This window comes from Ambystoma mexicanum, chromosome 8 (genome assembly GCF_040938575.1).
Source record: "Ambystoma mexicanum isolate Mex_15411 chromosome 8, UKY_AmexF1_1, whole genome shotgun sequence".
In the NCBI taxonomy this organism is placed as follows: Eukaryota; Metazoa; Chordata; class Amphibia; order Caudata; family Ambystomatidae; genus Ambystoma; species Ambystoma mexicanum.
Genome location: NC_090929.1, coordinates 1,517,755,610 through 1,517,781,244, shown reverse-complemented (window position 1 = coordinate 1,517,781,244; position 25,635 = coordinate 1,517,755,610). Strand labels below are relative to the sequence as shown.

The 25,635-nt window shown below is 46.5% G+C and overlaps 1 protein-coding gene across 3 annotated transcripts in view; it reads right to left on the bottom strand.

Annotated features, from left to right (window-relative positions):
• Positions 1–25,635, bottom strand: part of SLK (STE20 like kinase) — a 985,407-nt gene that overhangs the window by 504,292 nt on the left and 455,480 nt on the right. For all 3 annotated transcript variants that reach the window (XM_069611736.1, XM_069611737.1, XM_069611738.1), the window contains exon 9: positions 23,749–25,305. In XM_069611736.1, the coding sequence (XP_069467837.1) occupies positions 23,749–25,305 (1,557 nt within the window). The remainder of the gene's footprint in view (positions 1–23,748; positions 25,306–25,635) is intronic.

The window sequence follows — 25,635 nt, the reverse complement described above, 5'->3', positions numbered from 1 at the left end:
ACAGGCAGTGATCATTACTTGTTTGTTTTGTTATTGTGAAGGAAAGTATCCGCTCCAACGTGTTTCCTCCCACAAAGCAATAATCTAAGCAAGCACCTGATTTCCCACTGTGCCAAGTATTGGCCCCTCGAGATCTCCCTTAGTCTGGCCATTTAACATCTTCATCTCACGGATTCTCATTTCTTGCATCCATACTTTTTCCTTTCCTAGCAGATGTTCAGTAGCTTTGATCTTACCATCTTTATCCAGGACTTTGATATTTAGATCGCCATTTAATATTATCAGCTGGCCATTCCCCTCCATCATGGACTGATGAATTACCTACATGATTGCCGTTATAAAGTTCGTCTGGCCCTGCATATTCTCGCTCCAGTAGACATTAATCAGGACCATTTGTTTCGGGATTTTTGGGCATTCCACTTCAGATGTTACTTTCAGGATTTGCACATAGGGGTTTGGTGTCAGATGTTCCATTACTTTTAGTGGACATTCCAGTTTCTTAAGTATCATGAGGCCTCCGAACGGTCTTCCCTTTGGCCCCTTCCTAGCCGGGTTTGTGTAGACCTCATAGCCCTCGCATATAGGGGGTTTACGTAGCCATGATTCTTGTATTGAGATAAAATCATATTGGGTCAGGAAATCGCATTTACTAGAGAGCAGATGTTTGAAACGGTGTCCAGTCAACTGGTCGACTGCAATTTGGTCGACACCATTTGGTCGAATGCCAAATGGTCGAATTTTTTTTTTTTTTTATATGGGATACATTACTCACCGTAATCGGATTTCTGATGCTTGTGTCTGCTTAGATTCACATGCTGTGCATAGGCCGACATCTAGTGGAAGCTGCGGAGTATTACAGTTTGTTTTTCGAAAGTCGAAAATGGGCGTCGACACAGGCGTGCCAGTAATACTATCCCTAGTGTGACGTCCACTGTACCCAAGATCCCTCACGCGTGTAGGATCCTCAGATTGTATTTTTTCTGACATGAGGAAGCAGGAGGAGTAGCGTGAGTACAGATAATCCAAGCAGATAGACAGAAAGGTAAGACTACAAGTAATCATGCGCCTTCTCTCGGAGGGGAGGAAGGGTGGGTCGCATGTGAATCTAAGCAGATACAAGCATCAGAAATACGATTACGGTGAGTAATGTATCCCTTCTGAGGCTTGTGGAATCTGCTTAGATCACATGCTGTGCATAGATTAGCGAGCAGTACCAGAAGAAGGAGGTGGGATGTGAGAAGGGTCATGAGCAAACAGGTGTCTTAGAACCGCTTGTCCCACTTGTGTATCTGTCTTGGAATGAGTGTCAATGCAGTAATGCTGAGTAAAAGTGTGAATAGAGCTCCAAGTAGCTGCTTTGCAAATGGTGTCGAGGGGAACATTTGCAATGAAAGCCAGAGTGGCACCAATGCCTCTAGTAGAGTGGGCCCTTGGCGTAAAAGGCAGAGTCTTTTCAGAAAGAGAGTAACACAGCTGTATACAGTTGATAATCCACTTCGAGATAGCGCCCTTAGAGACGCGATCCCCCTCTCTGCCTGTAGCTACGGAGACAAACAGTTGATCTGTTTTCCTTAGCGGTCTGGTTTTATTTACATAGTATAAGACCGCCCTACGCACATCTAGGGTGTGTAGTTTCACCTCAGCCGAGCTTTGCGGGTTTTGGAAGAAAGCCGGAAGCTCGATGGACTGGTTTACATGGAACTTGGATATGAATTTAGGTGAGAACCTAGGGTGTGTGCGTAAAACCAGTTTGTCCTTGTGGATAGTAAAGAAAGGATCCTGCACTGACAGAGCCTGAATTTCACTGACCCTTCTTATGGAGGTAATGGCTACTAAGAAGGCCGTTTTATAAGTCAGGTGTTTGAGACTACTTTTATGCATGGGTTCGAATGGGGGTCCCACGAGCTTAGCTAGCACCACGTTGAGGTCCCATCCTGGCGGTGGGTTCGAAATAGGAGGGTGAAGTCTCTTTACTCCTTCCATGAAGGCTTTAACCACTGGTACTTTCCACCACGAGACCTTGTTATGGGATGTGGTGTAAGCCGAGAGGGCTGCCAGGTGTACTTTCAGCGAGTTAAAAACCAACCCTGCATCCAGCAGGTGGAGCATGTATGTCACAACGTTGGAAGGAGTGCAATCAACCGGGTTGATTTGTTTATTCTGGCACCAGATAACGAATCTTTTCCACTTATCAAAGTAACAGTGCCTTGTATTTGGTTTCCTGGACTCCTTTAGAATGTCCATACACCTCTGTGGTAATTTGAGATGTCCAAACTCTATGACTTCAGGAGCCATGCTGCTAGGTTCATAGAGTTGGGTTCCTGATGCACTGTTTGACCCTGTTGCTGGGACAGTAGGTTGTACCAGGCTGGGAGTCTGATGGGCTCGCACACCGCCATCCTGCGTAGGTGTGGAAACCATGGTTGTCTCGCCCACATGGGAGCAACTAGGATGAGCGTCATCGATTCCTTGTTCATCTTGTACACCACCTTCCTGATGAGAGGAGTTGGTGGAAAAGCGTACGCAAACATCCCTGACCAGTTCATCCACAGGGCATTCCCTTGGGAGTCCGGCTGGGGGAACCTGGATGCAAATCCTGGGCATTGTTTGTTTTTGCTTGTGGCGAATAGGTCTATAGTGGGGAAACCCCACTGAGAGAAGAGATCTTCTACTACGTCTCTGTGAAGGACCCATTCGTGTTCTTCTGGGAGGGAGTCTCTGCTTAGAGCATCCGCTAGGGAATTGAGCTCCCCTGGAACATGTTGTGATGACAGGAAGATGTTCCGTCTGAGTGCCCATATCCATATTTTCTGGGCAAGCTTGGACAGATTTGGCGAACGAGTCCCCCCTTGCTTGTTCAGATAGAACATGGCTGTCGTGCTGTCCGTCCTGATCTGCACCGACAAGTTCAGTAGATGGGGCTCGAACGCCTTTAGCGCTCGGAATACTGTCAGAAGCTCTAGCAGATTGATGTGGTTCTTGGCTACTGAGTGAGACCAGAGACCCTGAGCTGTGTGGTGGAGATGGTGAGCTCCCCACCCAGTCAGGCATGCATCTGTAGTCACCACGGCTTGTACTTCGGGATCGTAAAAGGGTTTCCCCTTTGCGAGATTCTCTCTTGTCCACCAGTGTAGGCTCTGTACGAGTGTTGGCGAAACGACCACTAGATCGTCCCAATGACCACTTGCCTGAGACCACTGTTTCGCCAACCATTCCTGCATGGGACGCATGAGCAGACGCGCGTGGGGGACCAGGTAAATGCATGACGCCATCATGCCCAGTAACCGCATAGCTTTGCGTACTGTTATCTGTTGACCTGACTGGTAATGCGGAATTTGCAGAAGTATATTCCGAATTCTCTCTTCCGAAGGGAAGGTCAATCCTTTCTGAGTATCTAGGATAGCTCCTAGAAACTGTTTTGAGGTGCTTGGCACCAGACTTGACTTTTTCTCGTTGATAGAGAAGCCTAATTCGTGGAGGAGGTCGATAGTCCTCTGAATGTTTGACCTGCAAATTCCTGGGGTTTCCCCCGTTATGAGCCAGTCGTCCAGATAAGGGTACACCGGGATTGCCACCCTGCGTAGGTGTGCAGCCGCCACCGCCAGTACCTTGGTGAATACCCTTGGTGCTGAAGCTATCCCGAAGGGCAGTACCTTGAATTGGTAGTGGCGACTGTCCACCTTGAAGCGCAAGTACTTTCTGTGCGCTGGGAGCATGGAAATATGAAAATAAGCATCTTTCATATCCAAGGTTGCCATGTAATCCCCCTTTTTTAGGAGGGGGATTACCTCTTGTAGCGTGGTCATACGGAATTTTTGGGGCTTGACATACTTGTTGGCAGGCCGTAAGTCCAATACTGGGCGCATTGTCAAATCTTTCTTTGGCACAAGGAAGTAAGTTGAATAGATACCCTTGTTTACCTGGTGTCCTGGGACGAGTCCTATCGCGTCCTTTTCTAGCAGAATGGCGATCTCCTCGAGAAGGATCCTTTGATGCTCTAGGGAGTGCACTCTTTGTCGTGGAGGATGGTTCCGGGGACGCTGCAGTAGTTCTATACAATATCCTGCGGATACTGTTGACAGCACCCATCTGTCTGAGGTGATCCCTTCCCAAGCCTGGGTGAAGGTGGAAATGCGTCCCCCTACTGGGGTTGCGTGACAAGGGACCCTGAACTGAGCGTCACTGTTTTGGTGGAGGCGTGCCACCTCCCTTGTTGGGGCTGCCTCTGCCTCTTCCACGACCTCTCTTGTTACCCCTGCCGTAACTCTGGGTAGACTGCTGGTTGTTATTCCATTGTGTACCCTGTCCCTGGGCATAGTTGCCTCTTTGTGAATTTTGGCCGCGTGGGCGACGAAAATTACTGTTCCCCCTCTGGTTAGGGGGTTTGTTGGTAAGCTGGCCAAGGGATTTGAGAGTCTCATATTCATCTTTGGCATTTTTAAGTGCGTCTTCGACCGCTTTCCCAAACAATAGGTCGGGTTCCACTGGCTTGTCTATTAAAGAAGCCTGGGTTTCTGTCTTGAATCCCGACTGCCGTAACCACGCATGTCTCTTGATAACAGTACCTTCTGCTATCAATCTCCCTGCGTTGTCAGCGGCGTCGAAAGTTGCTTTTAAAATGCAACCAGACACGGCTCTCCCCTCTGCCGAGATCCGAGCCAGCTGGCCCTTTAACGGTTCTGGAGCAGAGGCAATGAGCGCCGCGACTTCTTCCCATTGATGGCAATTGTAACTAGCCAACAGGGTGGTGGAATTCGCAATCCTTGCTTGGTAGGCGGACGTTGAGGCTACCTTCCTGCCAAACCCGTAAAGTTTTTTGCTCTCCTTGTCGGGAGGAGCTTCTGATGAAGGGCGTGCCAGCCCTTTTTCTAGTGTTGGTAACCACTAGGGAATCTGGTTTAAGATGTCCCCTTATATACAGAGGGTCAGACTGGGCTGCCCGGAAAATCTTTTCAATTCTGGGGTTGACAGCTCTGGTGAGGTTAGGATTCACCAGGGAAGGATCTATTCTTCGTTGGATGGATTTGAGGATAGGGATGGTCTGAGCGACCGGTCTCCTCTCTCCTACAAACTCCTCCGCGAAGTCCCTTTCCTCCTGTACACCGTGGGTGTCGATGTGGAAATGTTCCGCTGCTCGAGCGAGAACCTCGTTAAGGAGGGGCTGGTTATCAACTGGAGAGTCGGTAACTGGGGCTTCGCTTTGTACTGGGGAATCTACTCTGTAAATTTCCTGCTCATCTTCTCCCTCCTCCAGGTCCTCATCCTCTGCATAGTAATCTGTCCCGGTTTGTTCTTCCATAATTTCAAACTCCTGGTCCTCTTCCGGGAAAACTTGTCCCTGGTAACTGGGGAGTGGAGTAGAATATGGAGTGGAGTAAGGCTGAACCTCGAAGGGTTCAGGTCTTTCGAACCGGGGCTTTTTACTTAGCGGGATAGGATCGGAGGAGCCTGAGGGTGTGGCCCCTTGAGGGTTATATGAAAGAAAATGTTCTGGGTTCTTATCATAAAAATCAGCCAAGGAAGACATCCTAGACATAACCCTGTCTATGTCTTCACTGGACCATTCCCTGGAACAGGGTATTACTTTAGTAGGTGATGATTTATGGGACTTTTCAAGGGTAGACTTGTGTTTGCTTGTCTGCCTAGGGTGAGAGGATGGCTTTACAGGAGTGGAAGGCTGTGCTTTCCGCTGTTTCCCCCCCTCCCCGTGCGTGGAAAAATGTTTTCCCTGTCCCTTGGAGGCCCCAGAGACTTTCGACGCCTGGCGCCGAGGGTCTGGAGAGGTATCTGTGTGCTTCGGGCGTGGGGCCTCACTGGTGTTAACCGCGGTCTCGGTATCTTGGAGCGCGGCCTGGGGGTGGAAGTCGTCTTCGTCTCCCGACGATCGAACTTCCGTTAATGTGTGTAGCGAGGCACTCTTGGCAAGAGTGGATGATTGCCTTGCGTCGTGAGGTGATCTCGATCGAGAGCGCCCAGAGGACACCGAGTCGGACCGTTCTTTTTGTGCCTCTTTCCGGGAAGTCGACGTCGTCGAGGTCCGGTTGGTCTTAGTGTGTTTAGTGTGTGTTAGGTGTGTAGCGCTTGCGTCGCCGGGGGTCTTCCCCATAGCCGCCCTGCCGGACGACCTTCCGAGGTCGGGGACCTGCGCTCGCCGGCTGTCTTTCGACGCCATAATGCCCTCGCCGTCCGAAAGTACGGCGTCGCTGCCATCGCTGAAGGCGCCCTCCGCTGCCATGGCCTCCTGCCTGGCGTGGTGGGCCCAACGCTTTGTCGAACGGTCCTTAAGTGTCTTAGGTTTAAACCTACTACACGCTCTGCAGTTCGCTTCGGGGTGATCCCTCGGCAAGCAGAGATTGCACGTGGCGTGCCTGTCGACCCAAGGGTATTTGCGATTGCACTTGGGGCAGAATTGAAAAGGGGTACCCTCCATACGCACCTTAAGGCAGCGGGCTGCTAAGTGTAGGAATATATAAAATGTAACTATATATCAAGAGTGAAGAGTATGTACCACCCCCCACTCTCCCTACTTGTAAGGGCCGAGGCCAGCGGCCTACTAGGCCCGGGCCGAGGCCAGCGGCCTTCCGAGGCCCAGATCCGTCGTGCAGCAGTCGACGGTCGATGACTTCTCCAGCCGTCGTCGAGGTCGAGGGTCGACGTTGGGGTGGGGAAGGTGTTTTGTGGGTTTTCGTGTGGGGAAAAAAAATAAAAAAGAAAAAAAAGGGGGTTGGGGGGGACCCCCCAAAAAAAACCAAAAAATGGGTAAAAAAAAAATAAAATAAAAAATTCGACCATTTGGCATTCGACCAAATGGTGTCGACCAAATTGTCTGTCGACCAAATGTTTGACCATTTGACTGGTAACCGTTTGAAACCTCTTGTGTTCCATGATGCACAAGGGATCCGGTTCTGCTCATTCTCCGTACTCTATTGTTTCTTCTTGGAATTCAAAGCATTTGCCATCCAGGCCCATTCCTTTCTTTAGTGGGTTTGTTCTTATCCCTCCTTAAGTTTTCCGAGTTATCCACTGTGAACATCAGGGTTTTCAATATCTCCTTACTCTTTAGTTGATAAAGACTCTTCCTCCCGAGACTCTCCCTTTACTTTTTTCATTGTTTTTCTTCAAATTTTCCCCCGGAATTATTGATCTAGTTTTTACTGAGATTTCCTTCTTTGTCTCCTTTCTTTGTTCTGTATGAGCTTTTTCTTTTAATTGCCTAGATTCCTCGCCCAAGTCCTCCAGTAGGAACCCTCTTTTTCTTAAAGTGTCTGACACATCCAAGAGTTTCTGCTTTGTATTTTTAGATGACAAGTGCAAGATAACTTGGTCTAGCCTTTGTCCCTTTGGGAATTCCACTATTTTTATATCTTCCGTTGATATCGTCCTTGGTGACAGGGCTTGCTTGCAGAGCTCCACCACGTATCTTCTATTTAAGATCACCCTTCTTGGTCCATTTGCAGCTGTTTCTAATTTTACATAATATCCTTTGAGTAAAATGCATTTCTTCGGGGGTGATCTTAGCGGTAGCTCTTTCCTTTTCTTGACTTCAATGTCCTTTTTTTTCCCCTTATCAGTTAATTCTTTAAGACAAGGGTTGCCCTGGATTTTTTTTTCTATCCTCCCCTCATTCACCATTTCTTTTCTTTTTTGTTCCAATGTCTTAAATCTAATAGATTCCTGGTCAGAATCCAATTTAATTTCATTTGTGCCTGGTCTTCTTTCTTTTCCCCTGATGTTTTCTTGGGCATTTTTCTTGTGGGGCTTTGGCTTCAGATCTTGCTTAGATTTTTGGGTTAGGTCTACTGTTTCCCAATTGTCTAAGGTTTGCCAATCCGAGATACTTATGCTATCCCAGTCTTCCTTCTCACTATCGGATTCCATCAGCTCAATAAGATCACTCAAATTTGCTTGCTGTTCTGGATTCTTCCTGCTTTCTTCCCTTAACACCTTTTCTTGATCTTTTAGTCCCTCGGTCTCTATATGTCCACTCAAACTCATCTCTCTTCAAGATTTCGTGGCACAATGTGTGTTCTCTCTTCTTGGTGGAGTTCTTGGGTTTCTCAAAAAGGCTCTTGAACCATTTACTTTACGTTTAAGGGATTCATTTTTGGTTTTTTTCCCTTTTTCATTCAATGCACTTGTAATCTCCTTACCATTTCGGTGGATCGGATCCTTCGGCGTCGCCCCTGCAAATATTGCAAAAGAAGATTGTTCTAAATTTGCAGAGGTTAGCTTGTTAGTCTCCTTTATCCCGGACGGGATCAAGATCACCTCCTCTTGATGTTGCTCCTTTTGATTTGGGAGGTTAGTTGCATCCTTTTTCAATTTCATTGGTCCCTTGCCTTCTTTAAGTTTTGTATCAGGACAATCCTCCTTATTCCTTTGGTTGTTGTGTTTGTGGGTGCTTCTCATCCATTTACAGTCTTCTAGGACCGCTTGCATTAATACAGATTTATCAGTCGCATCTCGCCTAGCTAGATCACTAAGGCGAGATTGCCAAATTTGAGTTAGTTCAGCTTCTTTGTTTGTTCTTTCATTTAAGCTCTGCAGGACCGAGGTCATATTAACATGATTCTCTTTTATTTGAGTGTTGCTGATGGTTACCTCTTGAACAGAATCTTTAATTGCCTCATAGAGCTTAAGAAAAGGGGCCAATGTTATAGTTAGCGAGGACATAACCACTTTTTCAATATGGTTCAAGTCTTTTTCTCTTTCAGTTTTACAGGCCTCAGTTATTATCCTTAGAACTTGTTTATTCCATATGTCTTCTGTAGGCCTGTTTTCCTCTTCCAAGTTTAAGCGGCTGGCTAGATTGCTTCCCGTGTGATCCTTCCTTACTTCTGCATTTTCCATACCATCATTCACCCTGACCACTGGCAAAGTTTTATTTCTCCCGTCCCAAAGTGGCAAATGAGTTCCTTTCAGGGCTGTCATATTTTCCCGATGGCCAAAAGGAGGTATGGCGGTATTCTCAAACTGTTCTTTATCCAAGACAGCCATTTTTTCATTGATCAAGCAGAAAGTCCTTTTTTCTCTTCCTATTTTATCCGCCAGTGAAGTGAGGTCTTGCATGATTTTATCTGCCAGGCATAGATTACTCAAGCTTGCCGGTGCAGTGTCTACTGCACTGTTGTTATTCAATCTTTCTAACGGCCTCCGCCCTCCCAGGCGGGAATTAATGGATCCTGTGTCGTAGTCATCTGTAAGATCTCCTTTATTTACTTCATTTGGGGGATTTGAAGATCGATTCCCCTTCTCCTTTGTGGGGCTAGCTGCTATGGTGCATTTCCTCAATGTGGGACTAATCCTTTCTTCCCTATATGTTTGAAAAATGTCTATAGGGTCTTGCACTATCATTGATGGCCTTCTGAGGTCAGTATTTTTATTCTGATTGATCGAGTCCTGCAGAGCGTCTTCGATATGTCCCAAATCCAACACGTCCCATTTGTCAACTTGATCCCATGATGTTTCTACTGTTTGCTGGCTATTTACAATACTAGTCACGCCAGAGCTAAATTGTGCCGCTGATGGCCTTGTAGGGTTTTCTAGACTCATGTCCAGTCTTTCTTGAATTATTGATTCACTGAGGTCCACCCCTATCCCATCTTTAGGAACTGTTCCGAGGGCCTCATCCTCTGTTTGTAGCGTCTTCTGATTACCTACCATGTCGTCAAGTGGATTAGTTGACAATAGGTTTGACTTTGTTGTCTCCTTTTCCTGTGTGGAGATAGAGTCCTTACCTGCTGGCACTTCATCAGGTGGAGCTACTTTCTCCTCGCAAATATCCTCAATTGTTATTTCAGCTACTTCATTGGATTCTAGAATGCTTTGTCCAGCTACTTTCTCCTCGCAAATATCCTCAATTGTTATTTCAGCTACTTCATTGGATTCTAGAATGCTTTGTCCAGCTACTTTCCTCTCACAAATCCCCTCAGATATCGCCTCTACCTGGCCTGGAAAGGTTGATGGGGAAAGCATTTTTATGATTTCTCTTTCCGTGGGGATGGCACATGGCATAGGTAGTTCTGGAGAATTAGGTGCCAACACAGCTTATCACCTTTTTCCGCCAACTGTGAGAGTGATTTTTCCATATTTGATTGATTATCTCCCACTGATAAGCTTTTCCTTTTATCAGTACCAAATGGTAGTCGGCTTTGTTTTAGCATCGTAGTTCTCAGGGTTTGCTCGGGGCTCCCATTTACTTCTGGGAGTGAAGCAAATCTCTCTCTTACCTGCAGGCATGTTCTTAATCCTGTTCCTTGCGTACCCTTTGAGACCGGGATTGACTTCATTGTCTCGAAGGGGTCTTCGTTATCTCTCGCCTTAGTAGCTTCCCGCAGCTGGTAGTCAGGCAGTACCTGTACCGCCACCGCAAGCAGCCAAAGCCTAACAGCTCCTTCAATCCACAACTAACGATGCCCTTTGCGCGCCGGGTTTAGCGCCGCAAGGCTGTCCGGGGGCAGGTCTTATTGCACTTCCTGATGTCGTCACAGAGGGCAGGCAGGGGCGGAGCCAACTAGCGCAACAGCGCTCGAGCCTGCACGGCCCTCTCCTCGCAGGCAGGCACCTCAAATCCTCCAACGGCTGTCAGAGGGCAGGTGAGGGGGGTGAAGAGGGGTCGCAGCCACAGCCTAACAGCTCCTTCAATCCACAACAAACGATGCCCTTTGCGCTGGGCATATCCTAAACGTCTCGGCTCTGTGAGTAGGGTTCAAGCTATGACCGTGCTGCTCTGTATTAGCTGTCTGGCATAGCTATTTCCACAACTGCCATATGGGTGAATGGCCAGAAAACTGCCTCTTTGGTCATCTTGAAGGCAGGGCAACGCCTTCCTCCAAGGCACAGGAAACATTCCAAGTGGATTTCCTGGGAGATGGTACTTCAAAAGAAGCAATGACAAAACCACACAACACAGCAGAGTTCTGATCGCTGGAAAGCTTTTGAAGCCAGAAGACATGGGAAGGTAGCACCATAAGAATAGCTAGAGGAGGGAGGTGGGCTGAAAGAGGAGTTCCACCATCTTGGTTTCTTCTAGGGCTCTCTGCCAGGACAATTCCCCCCAAATGTTTTCTTTAGAACAGGGCACTCTGGTATCAGCCCAGAAGTCAAGAGACACTTCTTAAAACAGCCTGGAGTGGTCCCCTTGCAACATGTGGCATTTTGCCCTTAATAAGGACACTCGAAACAAGAAGGATTCAATGGACTTCTGGTGCGAATACAGTCTATTCCAAAGTCCTCTGCCAGAGAGGTGAAGACAGAAGACATCCAAAGTCGAGGCAAGGTAAGCTACCTAACCATCCCCAAGGAAGAGTGGGGTGACCTGCTGTTCTCCTGGCTGTTGCACTGAAACCAAGATCCTCCTGCCTGGAGATGAAGGACACTCTGAAGGTGTCGGTCAACTCCCTGGAGTGGGAGTAGAGAAGTGAAGGACTCACCCATGTCCTGGAGATCCTTAATTGAGCATACCAGCAACCAAGAAGAAGTTTGAAAATCGATTTCATCACCTCAAGACATCTCTGAGCTGGCTCGATGCAGTACTAGCCGCTACAAGTCCCGCTGTGCTGCTTTAGGCACTCAAACCAGTTGCTACACTCGGCCCATCCAGATGGCAATTCGACCCATTGCCGGGACAGCATTGATCAACCTGATTTCAGACTATACTGCTTGCATCATTGCTTCGCCACCAACTTGACCGCCTTCACATACAACTTCTCTCCATTTCTTAAACCAATCCTGGTTAAAGAAAAACAAATATTTCATACAAATCGGACAAGTATAAATCAACCCATCCTTTAGCAAAGAGCAATTATTGAGGAAAAAAACTGGAGCGCCCCACAAACATCATGGAGTAAACAGGTGACTTCGAGTTAAGACGCTCGAAATGTATCAGGAGTTGCTCTGTCATGGCCTCTATAATTGCCCCTACATCTGTGGATTTAGATCTAGTCCCAGAAACAGTAGGGGCTCAAGAGCAGTTTACTCAGTATTGTGATTTGACTATCTCACACTCTCCAGATAAAATGGCTAAGTCAAACCGCTCTCCAGAGACCTTAGAAACTCCTCAGTTAGGAGATAATTGGGTGGCCGAAGGTCTCAACGAGTTGGTTGGTGAGCAAATCTGTCATAATATTGAGAGCTTGAAGATCTCTGGAGAGAGACCTCCAACGACGAACACAGACCCCACTACTTCAATTGATAATGCAGGTGAACTACCTCCCTGCTCTTTGCATACGAATGCTCCATCCAGAAGAGAAAAACCAGACCTTTTCACCATGATTTCAACTATCACTATCGCTTTGTCTCCGTTCACCAAACTCTATGAGCATCTGAATGACACATAAAAGATCAAATGACTCTTCAGGCGATGATCCATTCTAAACTTATTTTCCCGGAGGGCTTCGTTATGGCAAACAAAAATCAAGTTGCTCGAGAAGACCTAAACCCTGTTCGCTCAAGTAAAAATCATCAAAGTGAGCCTAACCAACAAACCAGCGTTTCACAATCCGCACAGACACTGAGCATCTCTTAGTCTGTGTATTTAACGGGGGAGTCATTAGGCCCAACAGGCAAAATTTCTAAAAAAAAAAACACTGGAGGCAGGGAGAATCGAACAAATGGGGACATAAAATGGCCCCTGCATTTGCCCGGAACAAGCAATGGAAGAAATCTAGGTAGTGGAACTTCGCGGAGCCACAATAAATCAGGCCTTTGCCATCTTTGCCCAGAAGAAGTCCGGTGGGAGAAGCAGGAACGAGATGACAGAAAAACAGATGTGTTAACACCTCTCAGACAAGATCAATTCTGCCTCCCCAGGCAAGACAGAATACCACGAGCAGAGTCCCCAAACCAGCCCCAAGGAAGGTTTGACCTAAAGGCACTGGCCCATTGCATATTTCAACCCCTGGGCTGACATCTGTGTATACTGAAGGGCTGCCTCCATGCAGCACTAGGTTGAGGGAGACGATCCCCATCCTCCAAGACATAATGAACCTTTCCACTTACTCAATGGAGGAGCACATTTGTAGCCAACTTGTGGAGCAGTACCTGGTTGAGCCCTGGGAAATGTTGGTAAGAGGGATCTCTCCCCCAGGTTTGCCTGACAGGGTTCCTGCCTATACAGCTTTTTCAATGTCGGAGAAAAGGAGAAGGCTGATCCTTGGACAAAAACCCAAAGTGGGTCTGGGCGCTAAACACCAGCGAATGCGCAACTTCATATTGGAAAAAGCAACTGGAAAGTTGTCTGCTGGGCCCACCATTGGACATGCTTTGACTTCTGAGAGGGCTTTGAACAACGTCAAAGTGCCCGAGGGGACATCCACCCAGTGTGATTTTTATGAATCCCGCTCCCCCACGTTGGAGAACAAGATCAGGGAAGAGTCCTGCCAGAAATGTTGTAGAACAGGTAAACACCAGACGGCTATGCGACAAGGGATCAACAAGGTCGAGAACCCAAAATCCAACCCATCGCTCTCTCAAACTTGAGAATTGTCGATAGAGACGGTAGCCTAATTCCAAACCGCAGAACCATGTTGGAATTACTTCATTATACCCCTAATTTGAGGCAGGTGGCCTTTGACGACTTGAAGATTATAGAGTTTGAAAATGAGCGCTGCGCGGACTCCATCTACCTCCACATGACATCACTGGTTGTAAAGAATATGTCAATTGAAGCGACTGAAAGCCTCCTGATGTTGGGTTTTGACTTAACTTTAATCAGGGTACCAGAGGCTGAGCCTGTACAAACGCCAAAACTGTGCCCGCAAAGAACCAATCGAAATGCTGCAGCAAAAGGAAACAGCAAACCTGAAGGAGAACTGGTGTGGAAACCCTGCCGTAAATTATCTTGATCCATTACTGAAAGGTAGGGTCCCCGTTTGCTTGGGGCCCAAGCTGAATGTTACAATTCAATCTGAGTCGCTAGCTCGTCAAATAGGAAGCACCAAAGTTAAGCCACTGTCACAAAAGTAAACTACTGGACTGGTCATGGCTGCCGAGAGCACCAACAGTCCAAGACAACCTCTAGCCACTCTGCTCAAACTAAATTTCGCCATGCCAGCCACCACAGATAGCATTAAAAACCTTGGGAACTACCAGTCTAATAATTGCCTCTTGGAACACCTCTTGGAACACCCGAGGCTTCATGCACCTAACCAAACCTAGTGACACAAACCTGGGGGCTTATGACCTACTTTGCCTACAAGAGACGTGGCTTCGAAAGACCCCCATCCTTGATGGCTTCGACATTTCATTGAGTCCAGCAGTTAAGGGGAAAAAAAGGGCGTCCATCCGCCGGCCTCTTAACATCTGTCAAAACGGGAAGCCCACTGAACTTAATTAAATCTGTTACATTGAGCCTCTTATCACAAGAGCTACTAATCTAAGGAAATGCAAGATGCTCCATCTTGCACAGTGAATGCCTGAGATCTGAAAGACTGTTGCAGAGGGCATACAAAAGACCTGAACTCAAGCAGTGAAAAGACAAGGTGTGTGATCAGCAACAGAGTATTGGCACACACATGAACTACATTATGAATACAAAATCGTGTGACATCAGTAGTGAAGAGCAGAGCTGCACAGGAGGGTGGTAAAAGACAACAAAAGCATAAAAATTCAGGCGGTGATAAAGAGGCAAGATAAGCTGTGCAATGTGTCCAGTCCAGACCATGTAGAGAAAAGGGCTAATGAGGTAAAGCCATGGGGTGCGTAAAGGAGGAGAGCGGTGCAGCACAGCCACACATGCAATCATGCTGAAGTTATACCCTCCCCCCCACCATCCCCCTCTTAGGGTCCAATATACCACCTTTAAATGTGAGACTGAAAGTTGAATTCAGCACTTCTGTTTAAGGTCTAGAGTATTTCTGACTGTCTTGGAGCTGGTTTAGGCAACATTTCCCTCATGAAGCCTTATTTAAGATCTCATCAGGGGGCGCTATATGGATTGTGCCATATGAGTGACCTTGTATCCCTCAGGCTTAGGGTATCTCAAAACACCTAGTTTTCCCTGCACACGCCTTCAGACACAGCTGTGTGGTGTTTGTGGCAGCTTTTGTTCGATTCTGCTGGCTTAAAACCTGCTATAACCCCAGGTAGCCTTGTCCGAACGTGACCTCGAAGGTTCCCGATGAGGATCGCACAGAGGACCCGAACCTGAAGGCGCACAAGCCACGGATCGAGACCGTTCCTTGCCGGCTTCACCAGAAGGCGCGGACGGAACTGTGCCCTGCGATTGAAAAATCGCTAACATCTGCTCCCTGAAAGCAGCCCATTCCTCCAGAGTCGAGGACTTTGTTGGACAAGCCACTTTCCTCGCGGCTCCATCCTCTGAGGAGAACAGGGAAGGTGACCGGTGACGGCGCTTCCTCGAATGCCGAGACGAGGAGGATGAATGGTGGGAACCACTCTGGGACCGAGACACCCGAGACTCCTTCCGACACGGAGAGTCGCCCCTCGAATCGTCGGTGGACATCCCCTTGGACTTAGATTTACAAGACTTATTGGGTTTAGAACCCCTACCTACCTGAAGTTACGCTCCAGCAACGCCTTAGCAGTCAGCGACTGGCATTTGGAACAGTCAGTGTCGTGATTCTCACCCAAGAACCATAAACAAATGCAATGCGTGTCGGCAATCGGCATTTTAGACTTGCAGTCCCAGCAAATTTTGAAGCCATACCGCTGAGTCTGAGGGGTTGATGAAGACATTCACAAGGAATACACGAGGCGCGCCGAGTCTCTGAAGCAAACAAGTTTGCGGATAAAACAGAACTGAGGCTATGGGTGCTGTGCGTCCTATTTATAACATCCAGTGATGTCGTCCTCGACCGAGGCCTTCGAGGCACATTGACCAGACGCCATCGACGCAGGACCCCCTCTGCCGAAAAAGTTTCCGAAATACACAGCTGTGGACATTACATGTCAAAGATGTGGAATACGTTGGAGGACACAATCCATTTGAAGTTGCTGTTCATGATAACAACTGCCTGTCCTATACAGATGTTGCCATATGGGATACTGGCTACTGTCTGCATCAGAGAGTGAGGGCTACAGTTGTCCAAACCAAATATGGCCTGTTCTTTAATGGTGTGTGGATTTAAGAATCTTTGAGAAAGTCCAGAATAAGCCAGTGAAAGTTTAACTTGACAATCCTCCAGTAATTGGTTCACTTTCGTAAAGTTTGAAACACAAACTCTGTGATTGGGAGCAGTCACCCCCTCAGTGCCAGATATCCTAAATAACTCAAGGATATGCAACCTGGTCTTGTCAAGCCCAGAAATGAGTTCCAAAGCACAGAAGTGGATTGCCAAATGAAGATAAATCGTCAAGTAGCTCTGCTGATCTATGCACTCTTCCATAAACGGTTCTTAGAGCAAAATTATCCCTAGATTTCTATTGGTCAGAGAAAACCAGGGCAATAGCAATCCTTCCCTTTGTCTAACAGACACAGTCAAGTCACATGCCCTCAAGGAAAATCTTCCTTAACAGTCACTGCACTGACCCAGCACAAACAGTCAGAACCAGCTGACAGAGACCACTAGTAACTGGCAGTGACGAAGCCTGGGAAAACTATGCGACGAATACAGGAAATTCATACCCACTTGTGTGCCACCCCTTTTGGGACTAAGTAGGTGAGTCCAATCAGCTTAACACTCTCTATGGGACAGGGTCAGCGGGATACCACTGGGGGTGAACCCCCTCCTTCGAGGACAGGAGGTCCCTAGAAAGGGAGATTAGTTATCCTCCCTATCCCACAGATAATAGTACCTTGATAACTGGAAACTCTTTAAGGATGGTTGATGTGGTTTTGGACCCTCTGTATGCATAGGATCAGCTGGGATCGAGAGAGCCATGGGAAGTCCCACCCCTAACAGAGTGATAAAGAGCCAAACAATGTTGGAATGGAGGCACGTAGAGCACTCCACCTGGGAAGAGTGTCAGCAAGAGGAGAGCATATGCCAGGCATGGCAGAGGAAACAAATGACGACCTTGCAGAACGCTGACAGCCCTGTGGGGAGCCCAAGCGGACGACAAGATGTTCTGAGGCATGTGTGCCGCAGAGCAGCCAGAAACCCGTGAGAGACACGTAAGCTCTGTCCAAAGCGGAGAACCGGGAAGAGGTAGAGGAACCAGCACGCCAAACTCCCCCGTCCTCCCTAGGTGCACTGCAACGAGAGGTATGTGGTGGCTCCATGGAACAAGGGAGGCCAGGGTCAACCCTACCCCAGGGTGGGGAGGGACAAGCAAGACCCCAAGATGGGATTCAAGAAACGGTACCCTAAGATGGGGTGAGAGCAAATATACCCCAAGTCAGGGCAAGAGAAGCAAGACCCCTAAGGTGTATGAGAGAAATCAAACCCCAAAACAGGGTAAACAAAACCTTACCCCAGTTCAGGCGTGAGAGCAACCATACCAGAAGACTCCCCTGGCACCATGAATATGACCACTAGGCGGGGCAAGAGAAACCACACCCCTAGGTGGGGTGACAGAACAAACCCCAAAGAGGGGTGAGGAGAACCAACACCCAAAGAGGCTTGAAATGTATTAAGATGTGAGTCACTTATCTTAAAACTTCTTTAATTTAATGAAATCGAATGCAGCAGCAGCCCTCAACGCAGCTGCCCTCTCCTCCCTCTCGTACCACCGTCTCTCCCCTTTCTGAATATAAAATTCCAACCCATGAACTTCAGTGAAGCTTCCAATTGCAGCCTCCTGTGTGGCTTCTACGTTCCATAGAAGCCTTTGTTGAAGCTTCCAATTACATCATCCTGGAATGGCGAACAGTGTTCACCGAACCGAAGCTGCCAACAGTACTTTAAAGCTCCCTTGCTCTTCTCCAAACGTTATCCTACTAACACGCCTAACCTACCCCCCCCCTCTGTTTCAGATCCACTAGGGGACCACTCCGGTGGTGATAGTGCGTGGTACAAATATCCTTTACCATTAAGTCTACATCTCACATAACTATTTACAAGCTGTATTTTAAATTTGGAAAATATGCACTCTCCCATATATAACAAAATCCAAGAGCTGCCTCAAGAACATGAAAGTACAGAAATGTCCAAGTAAAGAGTTCCAGGTGTATCCTCATTCCTCCGAGAAGCGAGGGGTTTGGGGCTAGCCCAGACCATAAGCAAAATAGAGAAAAGATAAACCGACACGTTTGTGAAATTTTTGGAACTGTGTAAAAGAAAGTCTGAAAACACATTCAGCCAACCACCACTCCATTGTAAGGTCCAAGGGTTTCAATGTATCTTTTGTTTGATATTTGCCTTTTGTTAGTGATGGAGACAGTGATAGGTTGACATTTTTGTCTTTCTAAATTCTGCCACCTTATATCGCTCAAATTAACCTGAACAATGCTGGCACTTTGAAACTTTATTTTTTTATTTTTTTAGAAGGGTGCACTTGGCCCCATGCTGATCAAGACCCGGGGTCACTGTAAAGTTTAGCTGCCAGCATATGACAAAGCAGGAGTGTTTCCCTTAAATGCAGTTTAGACTAAGGCAGGACATCTTTCTGTTAGATAAAAATGTCATAAGTAGAGGTGAGTCATAAGTTTTCTCTGAAACAGCACAGTTCAGCTTAAGGTCGCCAGGAATCGGTTTCTTAGATAAAAAGGACAGTCAGGGTAACTCGTATATACCCTTCCTGCTTATTTCCTTCAAAGAGTTCATCATGCGATGGGTGCTGGTGAAAAGGAACATTCCCTATCTTGTTTAAACATGTACCTTTCTTTCTGAGTCACTTAAATGCCACCCTGTCTGTCTCGTGTTTCCGAGATACCACAACTACCTGTAAAGAACTGAGCACCCGCCAAGAAGGTAACCTAAAGGAATGTGTGGCGGGTCTCAAGGAGGACACACTCTTAGACGACATGATGTATATTCTTTTATTAATATAAATGTATAAGGTCTAACTTTCCCTATGACTATGGGCAATACCCTACCTGTGTTACTAAGGTGCTTGTTCGTCAGTCCTGAATGTCCAAAGAAATGAGTGCGGTCAAAACTACTGCTCTCTCTTCATTCTCTGGATGTACGTCCTTTAACATACTTCTAGTATACTGGGAAACAAGATTTAAAGGGACACAACCATTTCCCACAGTATAAGGATATCCCTTAGTAGTTTCTTCATCCAAGTTGAAATAGTTTGTCTTCTTGTGGTGCAACACATCCCATGTAGGCCGTAGAGTGTCCAGCCAGAGTGAGTTACTCACAGGAATGGGAGTCCTTGACCCCAAAGGGGGAGTCTCTCCCGGTGAGGTCCCACTTGCCTCCAACCCTAGAGAAGGTATTGCGGAGCAGGTTCACCTCCCTAGCCTAACAGGGGGATGGCTTCTCCTCGATTCGTTACAAATGTCAGGACTAGGGGTTCATCTCATATCTACCTCCAAGGTTGTGTTCTTCTACCTGAAATGCCTCCACTGGACGCTGTCCGAATCTCCCAACACTGGAGATGCCCCTTCAACAAACAGTTAGCTGCACCATACTCAAATTTCAGCAATAATAGCTAATGTCTGCACCGCATCATCAACGGATTCACAATAGATCATCTTGCTTGAATAGCCTCCTCAGCATCAGCCCAGCAGATAGACTGGAGCATACAAACTGCTATTGTTTGCCTGATTCTTCGAGGACCAGCATGTGATCACCAGCAGATGGAAACAGCCAGATAAAGGTGAGAGTCCCTGAAATCAGATTACCCTCATAAAAAGGTACCCAAGTGATCCCAAAGCAAATTCATATTTTTTACATTAATCCCCATCTTTTGCCTTGGGTCCTACACTGGCCACTGGGGTCCACGCAGCATCATGACCAGTAATCCCCTCAGTCAATGAGAAGCTGGTCAGTTGATTCTGCCATTTCCTGTGATAGGCTAAAATTTGATTAAGATCATACAAGGAACAGTCAAATGTGGTTCCATAAGGATCCATTTAACGTTTGTCTTTGCTATTGACACCAACAAATAAAGACAAGACCTAGGAATGCTCCCAGCGACTTTCTGATACAGAATTAGATACCCGTATATACACCTTACTTGTCTTAATGAGTCTGAATTTCAAGGTGTGACCTTGGGATGAGTATACCTTCAACTCCCTGTGTTTCTAGAGTACCACAAGCTGCTTATAGACTGGCAATCTGGGTTTTGCCCAAAGCAAGGTTTTAAGTTGGCCCTACTTGATGTTGTAAAAATCTGTTGTGGCACACTTATGACCACCAGGACACATTACTGGTAATGCTCAACCTCTCTGTAGCCGTTAACAGTTTAACATCAGATTATCCTGGAAAGATGGTCTATGATGGCCAGCATGTCGAACACCGCCTTCAGATCATTCACATCCTCTCTAACAAACCGATACTCCTGTAACCTACCGATACTCCTGCATTACAATACATGATTTTACAATTCCTAAGAAATTAATGAAATATCACATTTCTCAAGGTCTGCAATTTATAAATACCAACCTTAATATATATTTAAAACCATTGCACAGCCTCTTGGCCAATCTTAATTTCGGCCATCAACGTTACGCCCATATTATCAGCTTTATTTCAAACCTTTGAAAAAATAATATTGCAAACAACCTCAAACTTATTTCCACCTTGACCACCAGCAAAAGCAATTAATGGCTTACAACTGGCAAAACATTTTTTTTTAATAACTTTATTGAATTTAAACATAAAAAAGAGACGTACAAGAATAAGACATGAATCAGCAGTATACATGTTGAAGGCAATCGTCCATATCAACAGGGCCCGTGGGGCCGAGGACCGAAAGACATCAATAGGACAAGGCAGGCAAACAATGCTAGCAGCATTACCGGTGTGCCCCCACCCGCAGGGCTCATTGAGCATCTAGCCATTTACCCCATATTTTTTCGAATTTGCGGGGGCAGCCCCTTGCATTATAGATCTGGGGCTCTAAGGTTGCGCACCTGTCCAGCTCATTACTCCAGCGGTTCAGGCTCAGTGGATCGGCAGATCCCCAATTGGCCGCAATAAGTCTTTTGCCTGCCCCCAACGCAATTGCCAAAAACATTTTCTCATATTTGGACAGGTCTACTCCCCCCCCCCAATGCCCAAGAGTACCATCTTGGGGTCCCTGGGAATTGGTGTCGCCAGAGCGGCTGAGATTGTGTTGACACAGCCCACCCAGAAGGCCTGTATCGCCTGACAGTCCCATATCATATGGTAGAAGGTGGCGGGTTCAGTTTTGCATCGAACACATGTCCCGTCTTCTATTCCACCGGATCTGGCCATTGCAGTGCGGAGTGATATGAACAATGGAGGATCCTCAGCTGTATTAGTCTGAGCTTGGATTCTATCCCAATTTCTCTGGGGGACATTAACGCCTCTACCCAATCTTCAGGTTCCAGGGGGCCCAGATCCCTTTCCCACTTTGCCTTTAGCCCGTCGAGTTGTGCAGCCCCGAATGAGCTAAGGGCCTGATAGAGAGTGGAAGTGACCCTAGAAGAGATGTGCTGCAGGAGAATATTGGTCTCGATGGGAGAGCAAGGGGGTACGACCGTCGTGTCGGGGAATTGGGCGCAGATGGCGTGGGACAGTTGCGCATGCCGAAACCGGTCCATGGGTGCCAGGTCGAATTGTTTGCGCATGGTCTCAAAGCTCAGGAGGCGACCCTCTTGTATTACGTGTGCTAATGTGTGTATTCCTTTTGTCAGCCAGTGACTGAAGGAGCCCATTTTCACTAGTTCCGGGAGGAGCGCATTGTGCCATATGGGTTGCGACAGTGTTGGCTGTCCTTCCCACCCAATTAGTTTGTGTGCGGCCCGCCAAGCGCGCCGGATGTGGTGGGTCATTTTGGGCAGCACCGGGAGTTGGTCGTGGATGGCGTAGAGGATTTGGAGCGGTGTTAGCGGGAACATGGTCTCCAGCTCTATACGGATGTGTGGCAGTGTGGGGTCTGCGTGCATCCAGTCATTCACTACTCCTATCTGTGTGGCCAAATAGGTGCGTATGCAAGGTAAACCGATGCCTCAATCCCACAGCGATCTCTGGAGCGTGTCAAGGGCAATCCTGGATTGTTTCCCGCCCCATAGCAGTGTGCGCAGGTTCTTGTCAATGAGTGCGAAGGTTTCTCGGGGGATGGGGAATGGGGCGTTCTGGAGGACATACAACAGTCTGGGAAGGGTCATCATTTTGAATAGTGCGGCTCGGCCCATTAGCGATAGGGGGAGAGATTGCCAATGGGGGGTGTCTGTTGAACCGCTCTATTACTGGTTGTATATTAAGTCGGGGGAACCCATCAAGCGTCGGGTCGAGCAGTATACCCAGGTATTTGAGTTCCCTGATAGAGACGTGATATGGGCAGGTCTCTGGGATCGCAGACTCGCCACCCTGAATCGGGAAGAAAATGGTTTTGGCCTCATTAACCTTTAGGCCTGCAAAGTACTGGTATTCCCTGAGTATGAGGGAGACCACCGGGCACGAGATACTTGGCTAAATTTAAATAGTTCAGAAAATGTGCTTTCAATCAATGGCACATCAGCAAACATAAAAACATATACATCAAATAGCCAGTAAGTGTACCCCACTCACTCAGTCCACCACCTGATTCTCTCAAAGATAAAAGGTGCATTATCCTCTCATACAAGCTGCATTATCAGCTCATCTTACTACACTTACCTTTTCAGAACAATTCATTCTCATCTTTCAACTCCCATCGCCATCATATAGCCATTACCTTTGCTAAAACTGACCCCATCAATACCCAAAAACATTCCCTGCAGTCAAATAAAAATCCCCAGACTGCAAACGCTCGGAAATCAAATGTGCAAACTGTACCAAATTTTCCTCCTCTTTCCCATATCACTTCAAGGCTAGATTGGTTGATGGTTCAGACTCATATCGACTTTACAATAGCCACCCTGACACAGAAATAATTTTCAAAATAACTATCATGCCTGAAAACCAAAGTCTTTCCCTACAACCCAAAAATAAATTTGTGGTTGACACTGCTCTCACCTCCTGGATTTGGTTTAAATCAGCATGATGTAAAACCTTTTCAGTTCAGGGGTCTCACATCTGAAACAGTCTACATTGATGGTTAAGAAAGCAACTAAACTTGGACCTATTCAACTAACAGTTCAGACATCTATTTTGAATATTCTTTTTTATTAGCACTTCAACTACAATGCTCCTTTGCTATGCATCCTTGTGAGGAACATGATCATTCCTTTTGCAGCACTCAGGACTTTGGAAACATACAACATAAAAGAAGCACATGCATTTCATTGCTCTGTTTAAACTTTCATATCGTGAAAAGATCATTTGATGCTCGAAATGCTTTATGGGAGATACAGCGCCCCCCCAAGTCCTTGGCCTACCACTTCTCTGTGGTAGGACAGAGAAGTGGTAAGACTCTTGTTAAATCTATAAACTGGAAACTGTCTAACCAAAAGCTACCAGGCTGCCCCATCCCTGACACTTTGAGGCAGTGCCATTTTTATTCTTTGAAGTTTAGGCCCAACGTTATCACCGAAAAATGGGCCTTCAAGTCTAAGCAGGACAAGAGAAAATTCAGGGTAAGTGACACATGCCATGAGACAGCTCTGTAAACAAATGAATAAAGTTGAACTTTGATAAAAGGTGTTGAACCAGTGAGTCCCTAACTTTGAAAACATCTGCTGTTGTAAGATACCTCGCTATTACAGTTCTCTATAACTTAGTCCCAACAGTAACTAAATATAAACTCTTGCAATGCCGTAAGAAAAAAAAAAAGTTTGCACCCACTTACTTGTAAGGATATAGATCCCGAGTCTTTACTTTTGCTGAGGAAACTAGAGATGGACAAGTTCAAGTCAATGCTGCTGTTATCAGTTGTGGAACCAGTTCCTGAATCAGTGTCATTTTCCTTTTGTTTTGGAGATTCAGACTCTGGTAGGATTTTAGACAAAGCTGGGTCAGATATTTCGAAATTTTCCTTTTGAGAGTCCGACTGTGGTAAGAACTTAGCCTGTACTGGGGCGGTTATACTGTCATTTTTCGTTTGGGGTTCTGGCTGCGGTGAGAGGTGTGCAATGACTAGGGCAGATTCATCCTTCACTTGGGATTCTTCTGAGTTTACCATGATACTAGGTATTACATTCCGAAGAGATTCAGCACGGTCCGATGATTCCGTAAAGGGGGCAACTGTATGCTCTGTGACAACATGTGGACTCTCACCTCCACATTCCACTGGATGATCATTCACTTTAGGCACTTTGGTGCCAACGTCAGTTGGAATGTCCACAGTTTTAACTGGAATTTCTACAGATTGTGCGTCTGTGTTACGAATCTCAGTATTAACTTCACCCTGAGCTTCTACAGCACCACCAGCCTCTTCCACAGTCTCATCACTGGACAATGCTTGTTGCTTTTCCAGCTCCTTTACTGTAGCAGACCCTTCAACAGAAATGTTTCCAGCGACATCTGGCAGTTGACTTGCCTCAGGTTCTGGGTTTAAGAGTTTTGTCTCAGTCACAGGCTTTCTATCTTCTGCTTCTAACTTTACTAGAGATTCAACTTCATGGTGATCTTCAATTTCTGCTGATGGTTTGCCATCCACCTCTTTAACAGGCTTTTCTTGCTCTATAGACTTATTTTCACTCTCGTTCTCTTGTAAATTTGCATCTTTATCCACATTTACTTCAATGTTTACCTTGTCTTCCGATTTATCATCTTGACTTTCAAATCCACCCTCTCCTACTTGAGTGACTGTCAAAACTACTGTCTCGCTCGTCAAGCTTCCAGTTTGTGCTTCACTTTCTCCAGTTTCCTGGGAAATTACATCTGTAGGTACAACATTCATGTCATCAGATTCCACAGGTAGTAAAATATGCTCTTGGACTTCTTTTTTAATTCCTAGTTCGTTTTCTGGTTTTAAACTTGGTTTGGAATCTTCATTTATTTGGGGGGCCACCAACATATCTTCATTTTCTTCTGGTTGCTGGCCTCTTCCTTCCTGGGAACTGGGGTCTTCATTTACCTGCACTTCTTTTTTGGGAACCTTTTCTACAATTGCTCCGTCACCTTGACCCACATTGTTCATCACTATTACACCATTCTGAACCACCTCAAACACATTAGCAGTCGAGTTCAGAAAGTGCTCATTGTCCTTCTCAACCTTAAGTTTCTTTGGTTCATTAGCTGTCATTTCGTCATCAGACGGCATGCTCCTGTAAGATTCATCAGCACCTTTGTCCTCGATCTTCTCAGTCACAGATTCTAGAGTGGAAGCGTTTTGGGACAGTTTATCTTCTTCTGAACTGGCAAGACTAAGATCAGATGACGCACGCTTGGTTGCGGGAATTGGCTGTAAGAAATAGTGACAGGACATATTTTCAAAGATTTCAATAGATGTATATTGCATTCAGAATGTCCACAAAAGTAGTGACCTTACATTCTTACAATAAAAGCATTGATATGCTACTTGATGTATTGAATGTATTTGTAGTGTCCTGTATATGCAAGAAAACATCAGTAAAAGTATAAAACAGTAATTGCTCCTTTCAGGAAGGAGATTGAGTATGTGGATGTATTATGTTCAAGTTGGTGACGGGAAGAGGGTGGAAGCAGGAGGCTACAAGGTTGCTTAACAAGAGCAAACGCATATTGTTTATGGAAAATGTTGGCTGTACTAGGA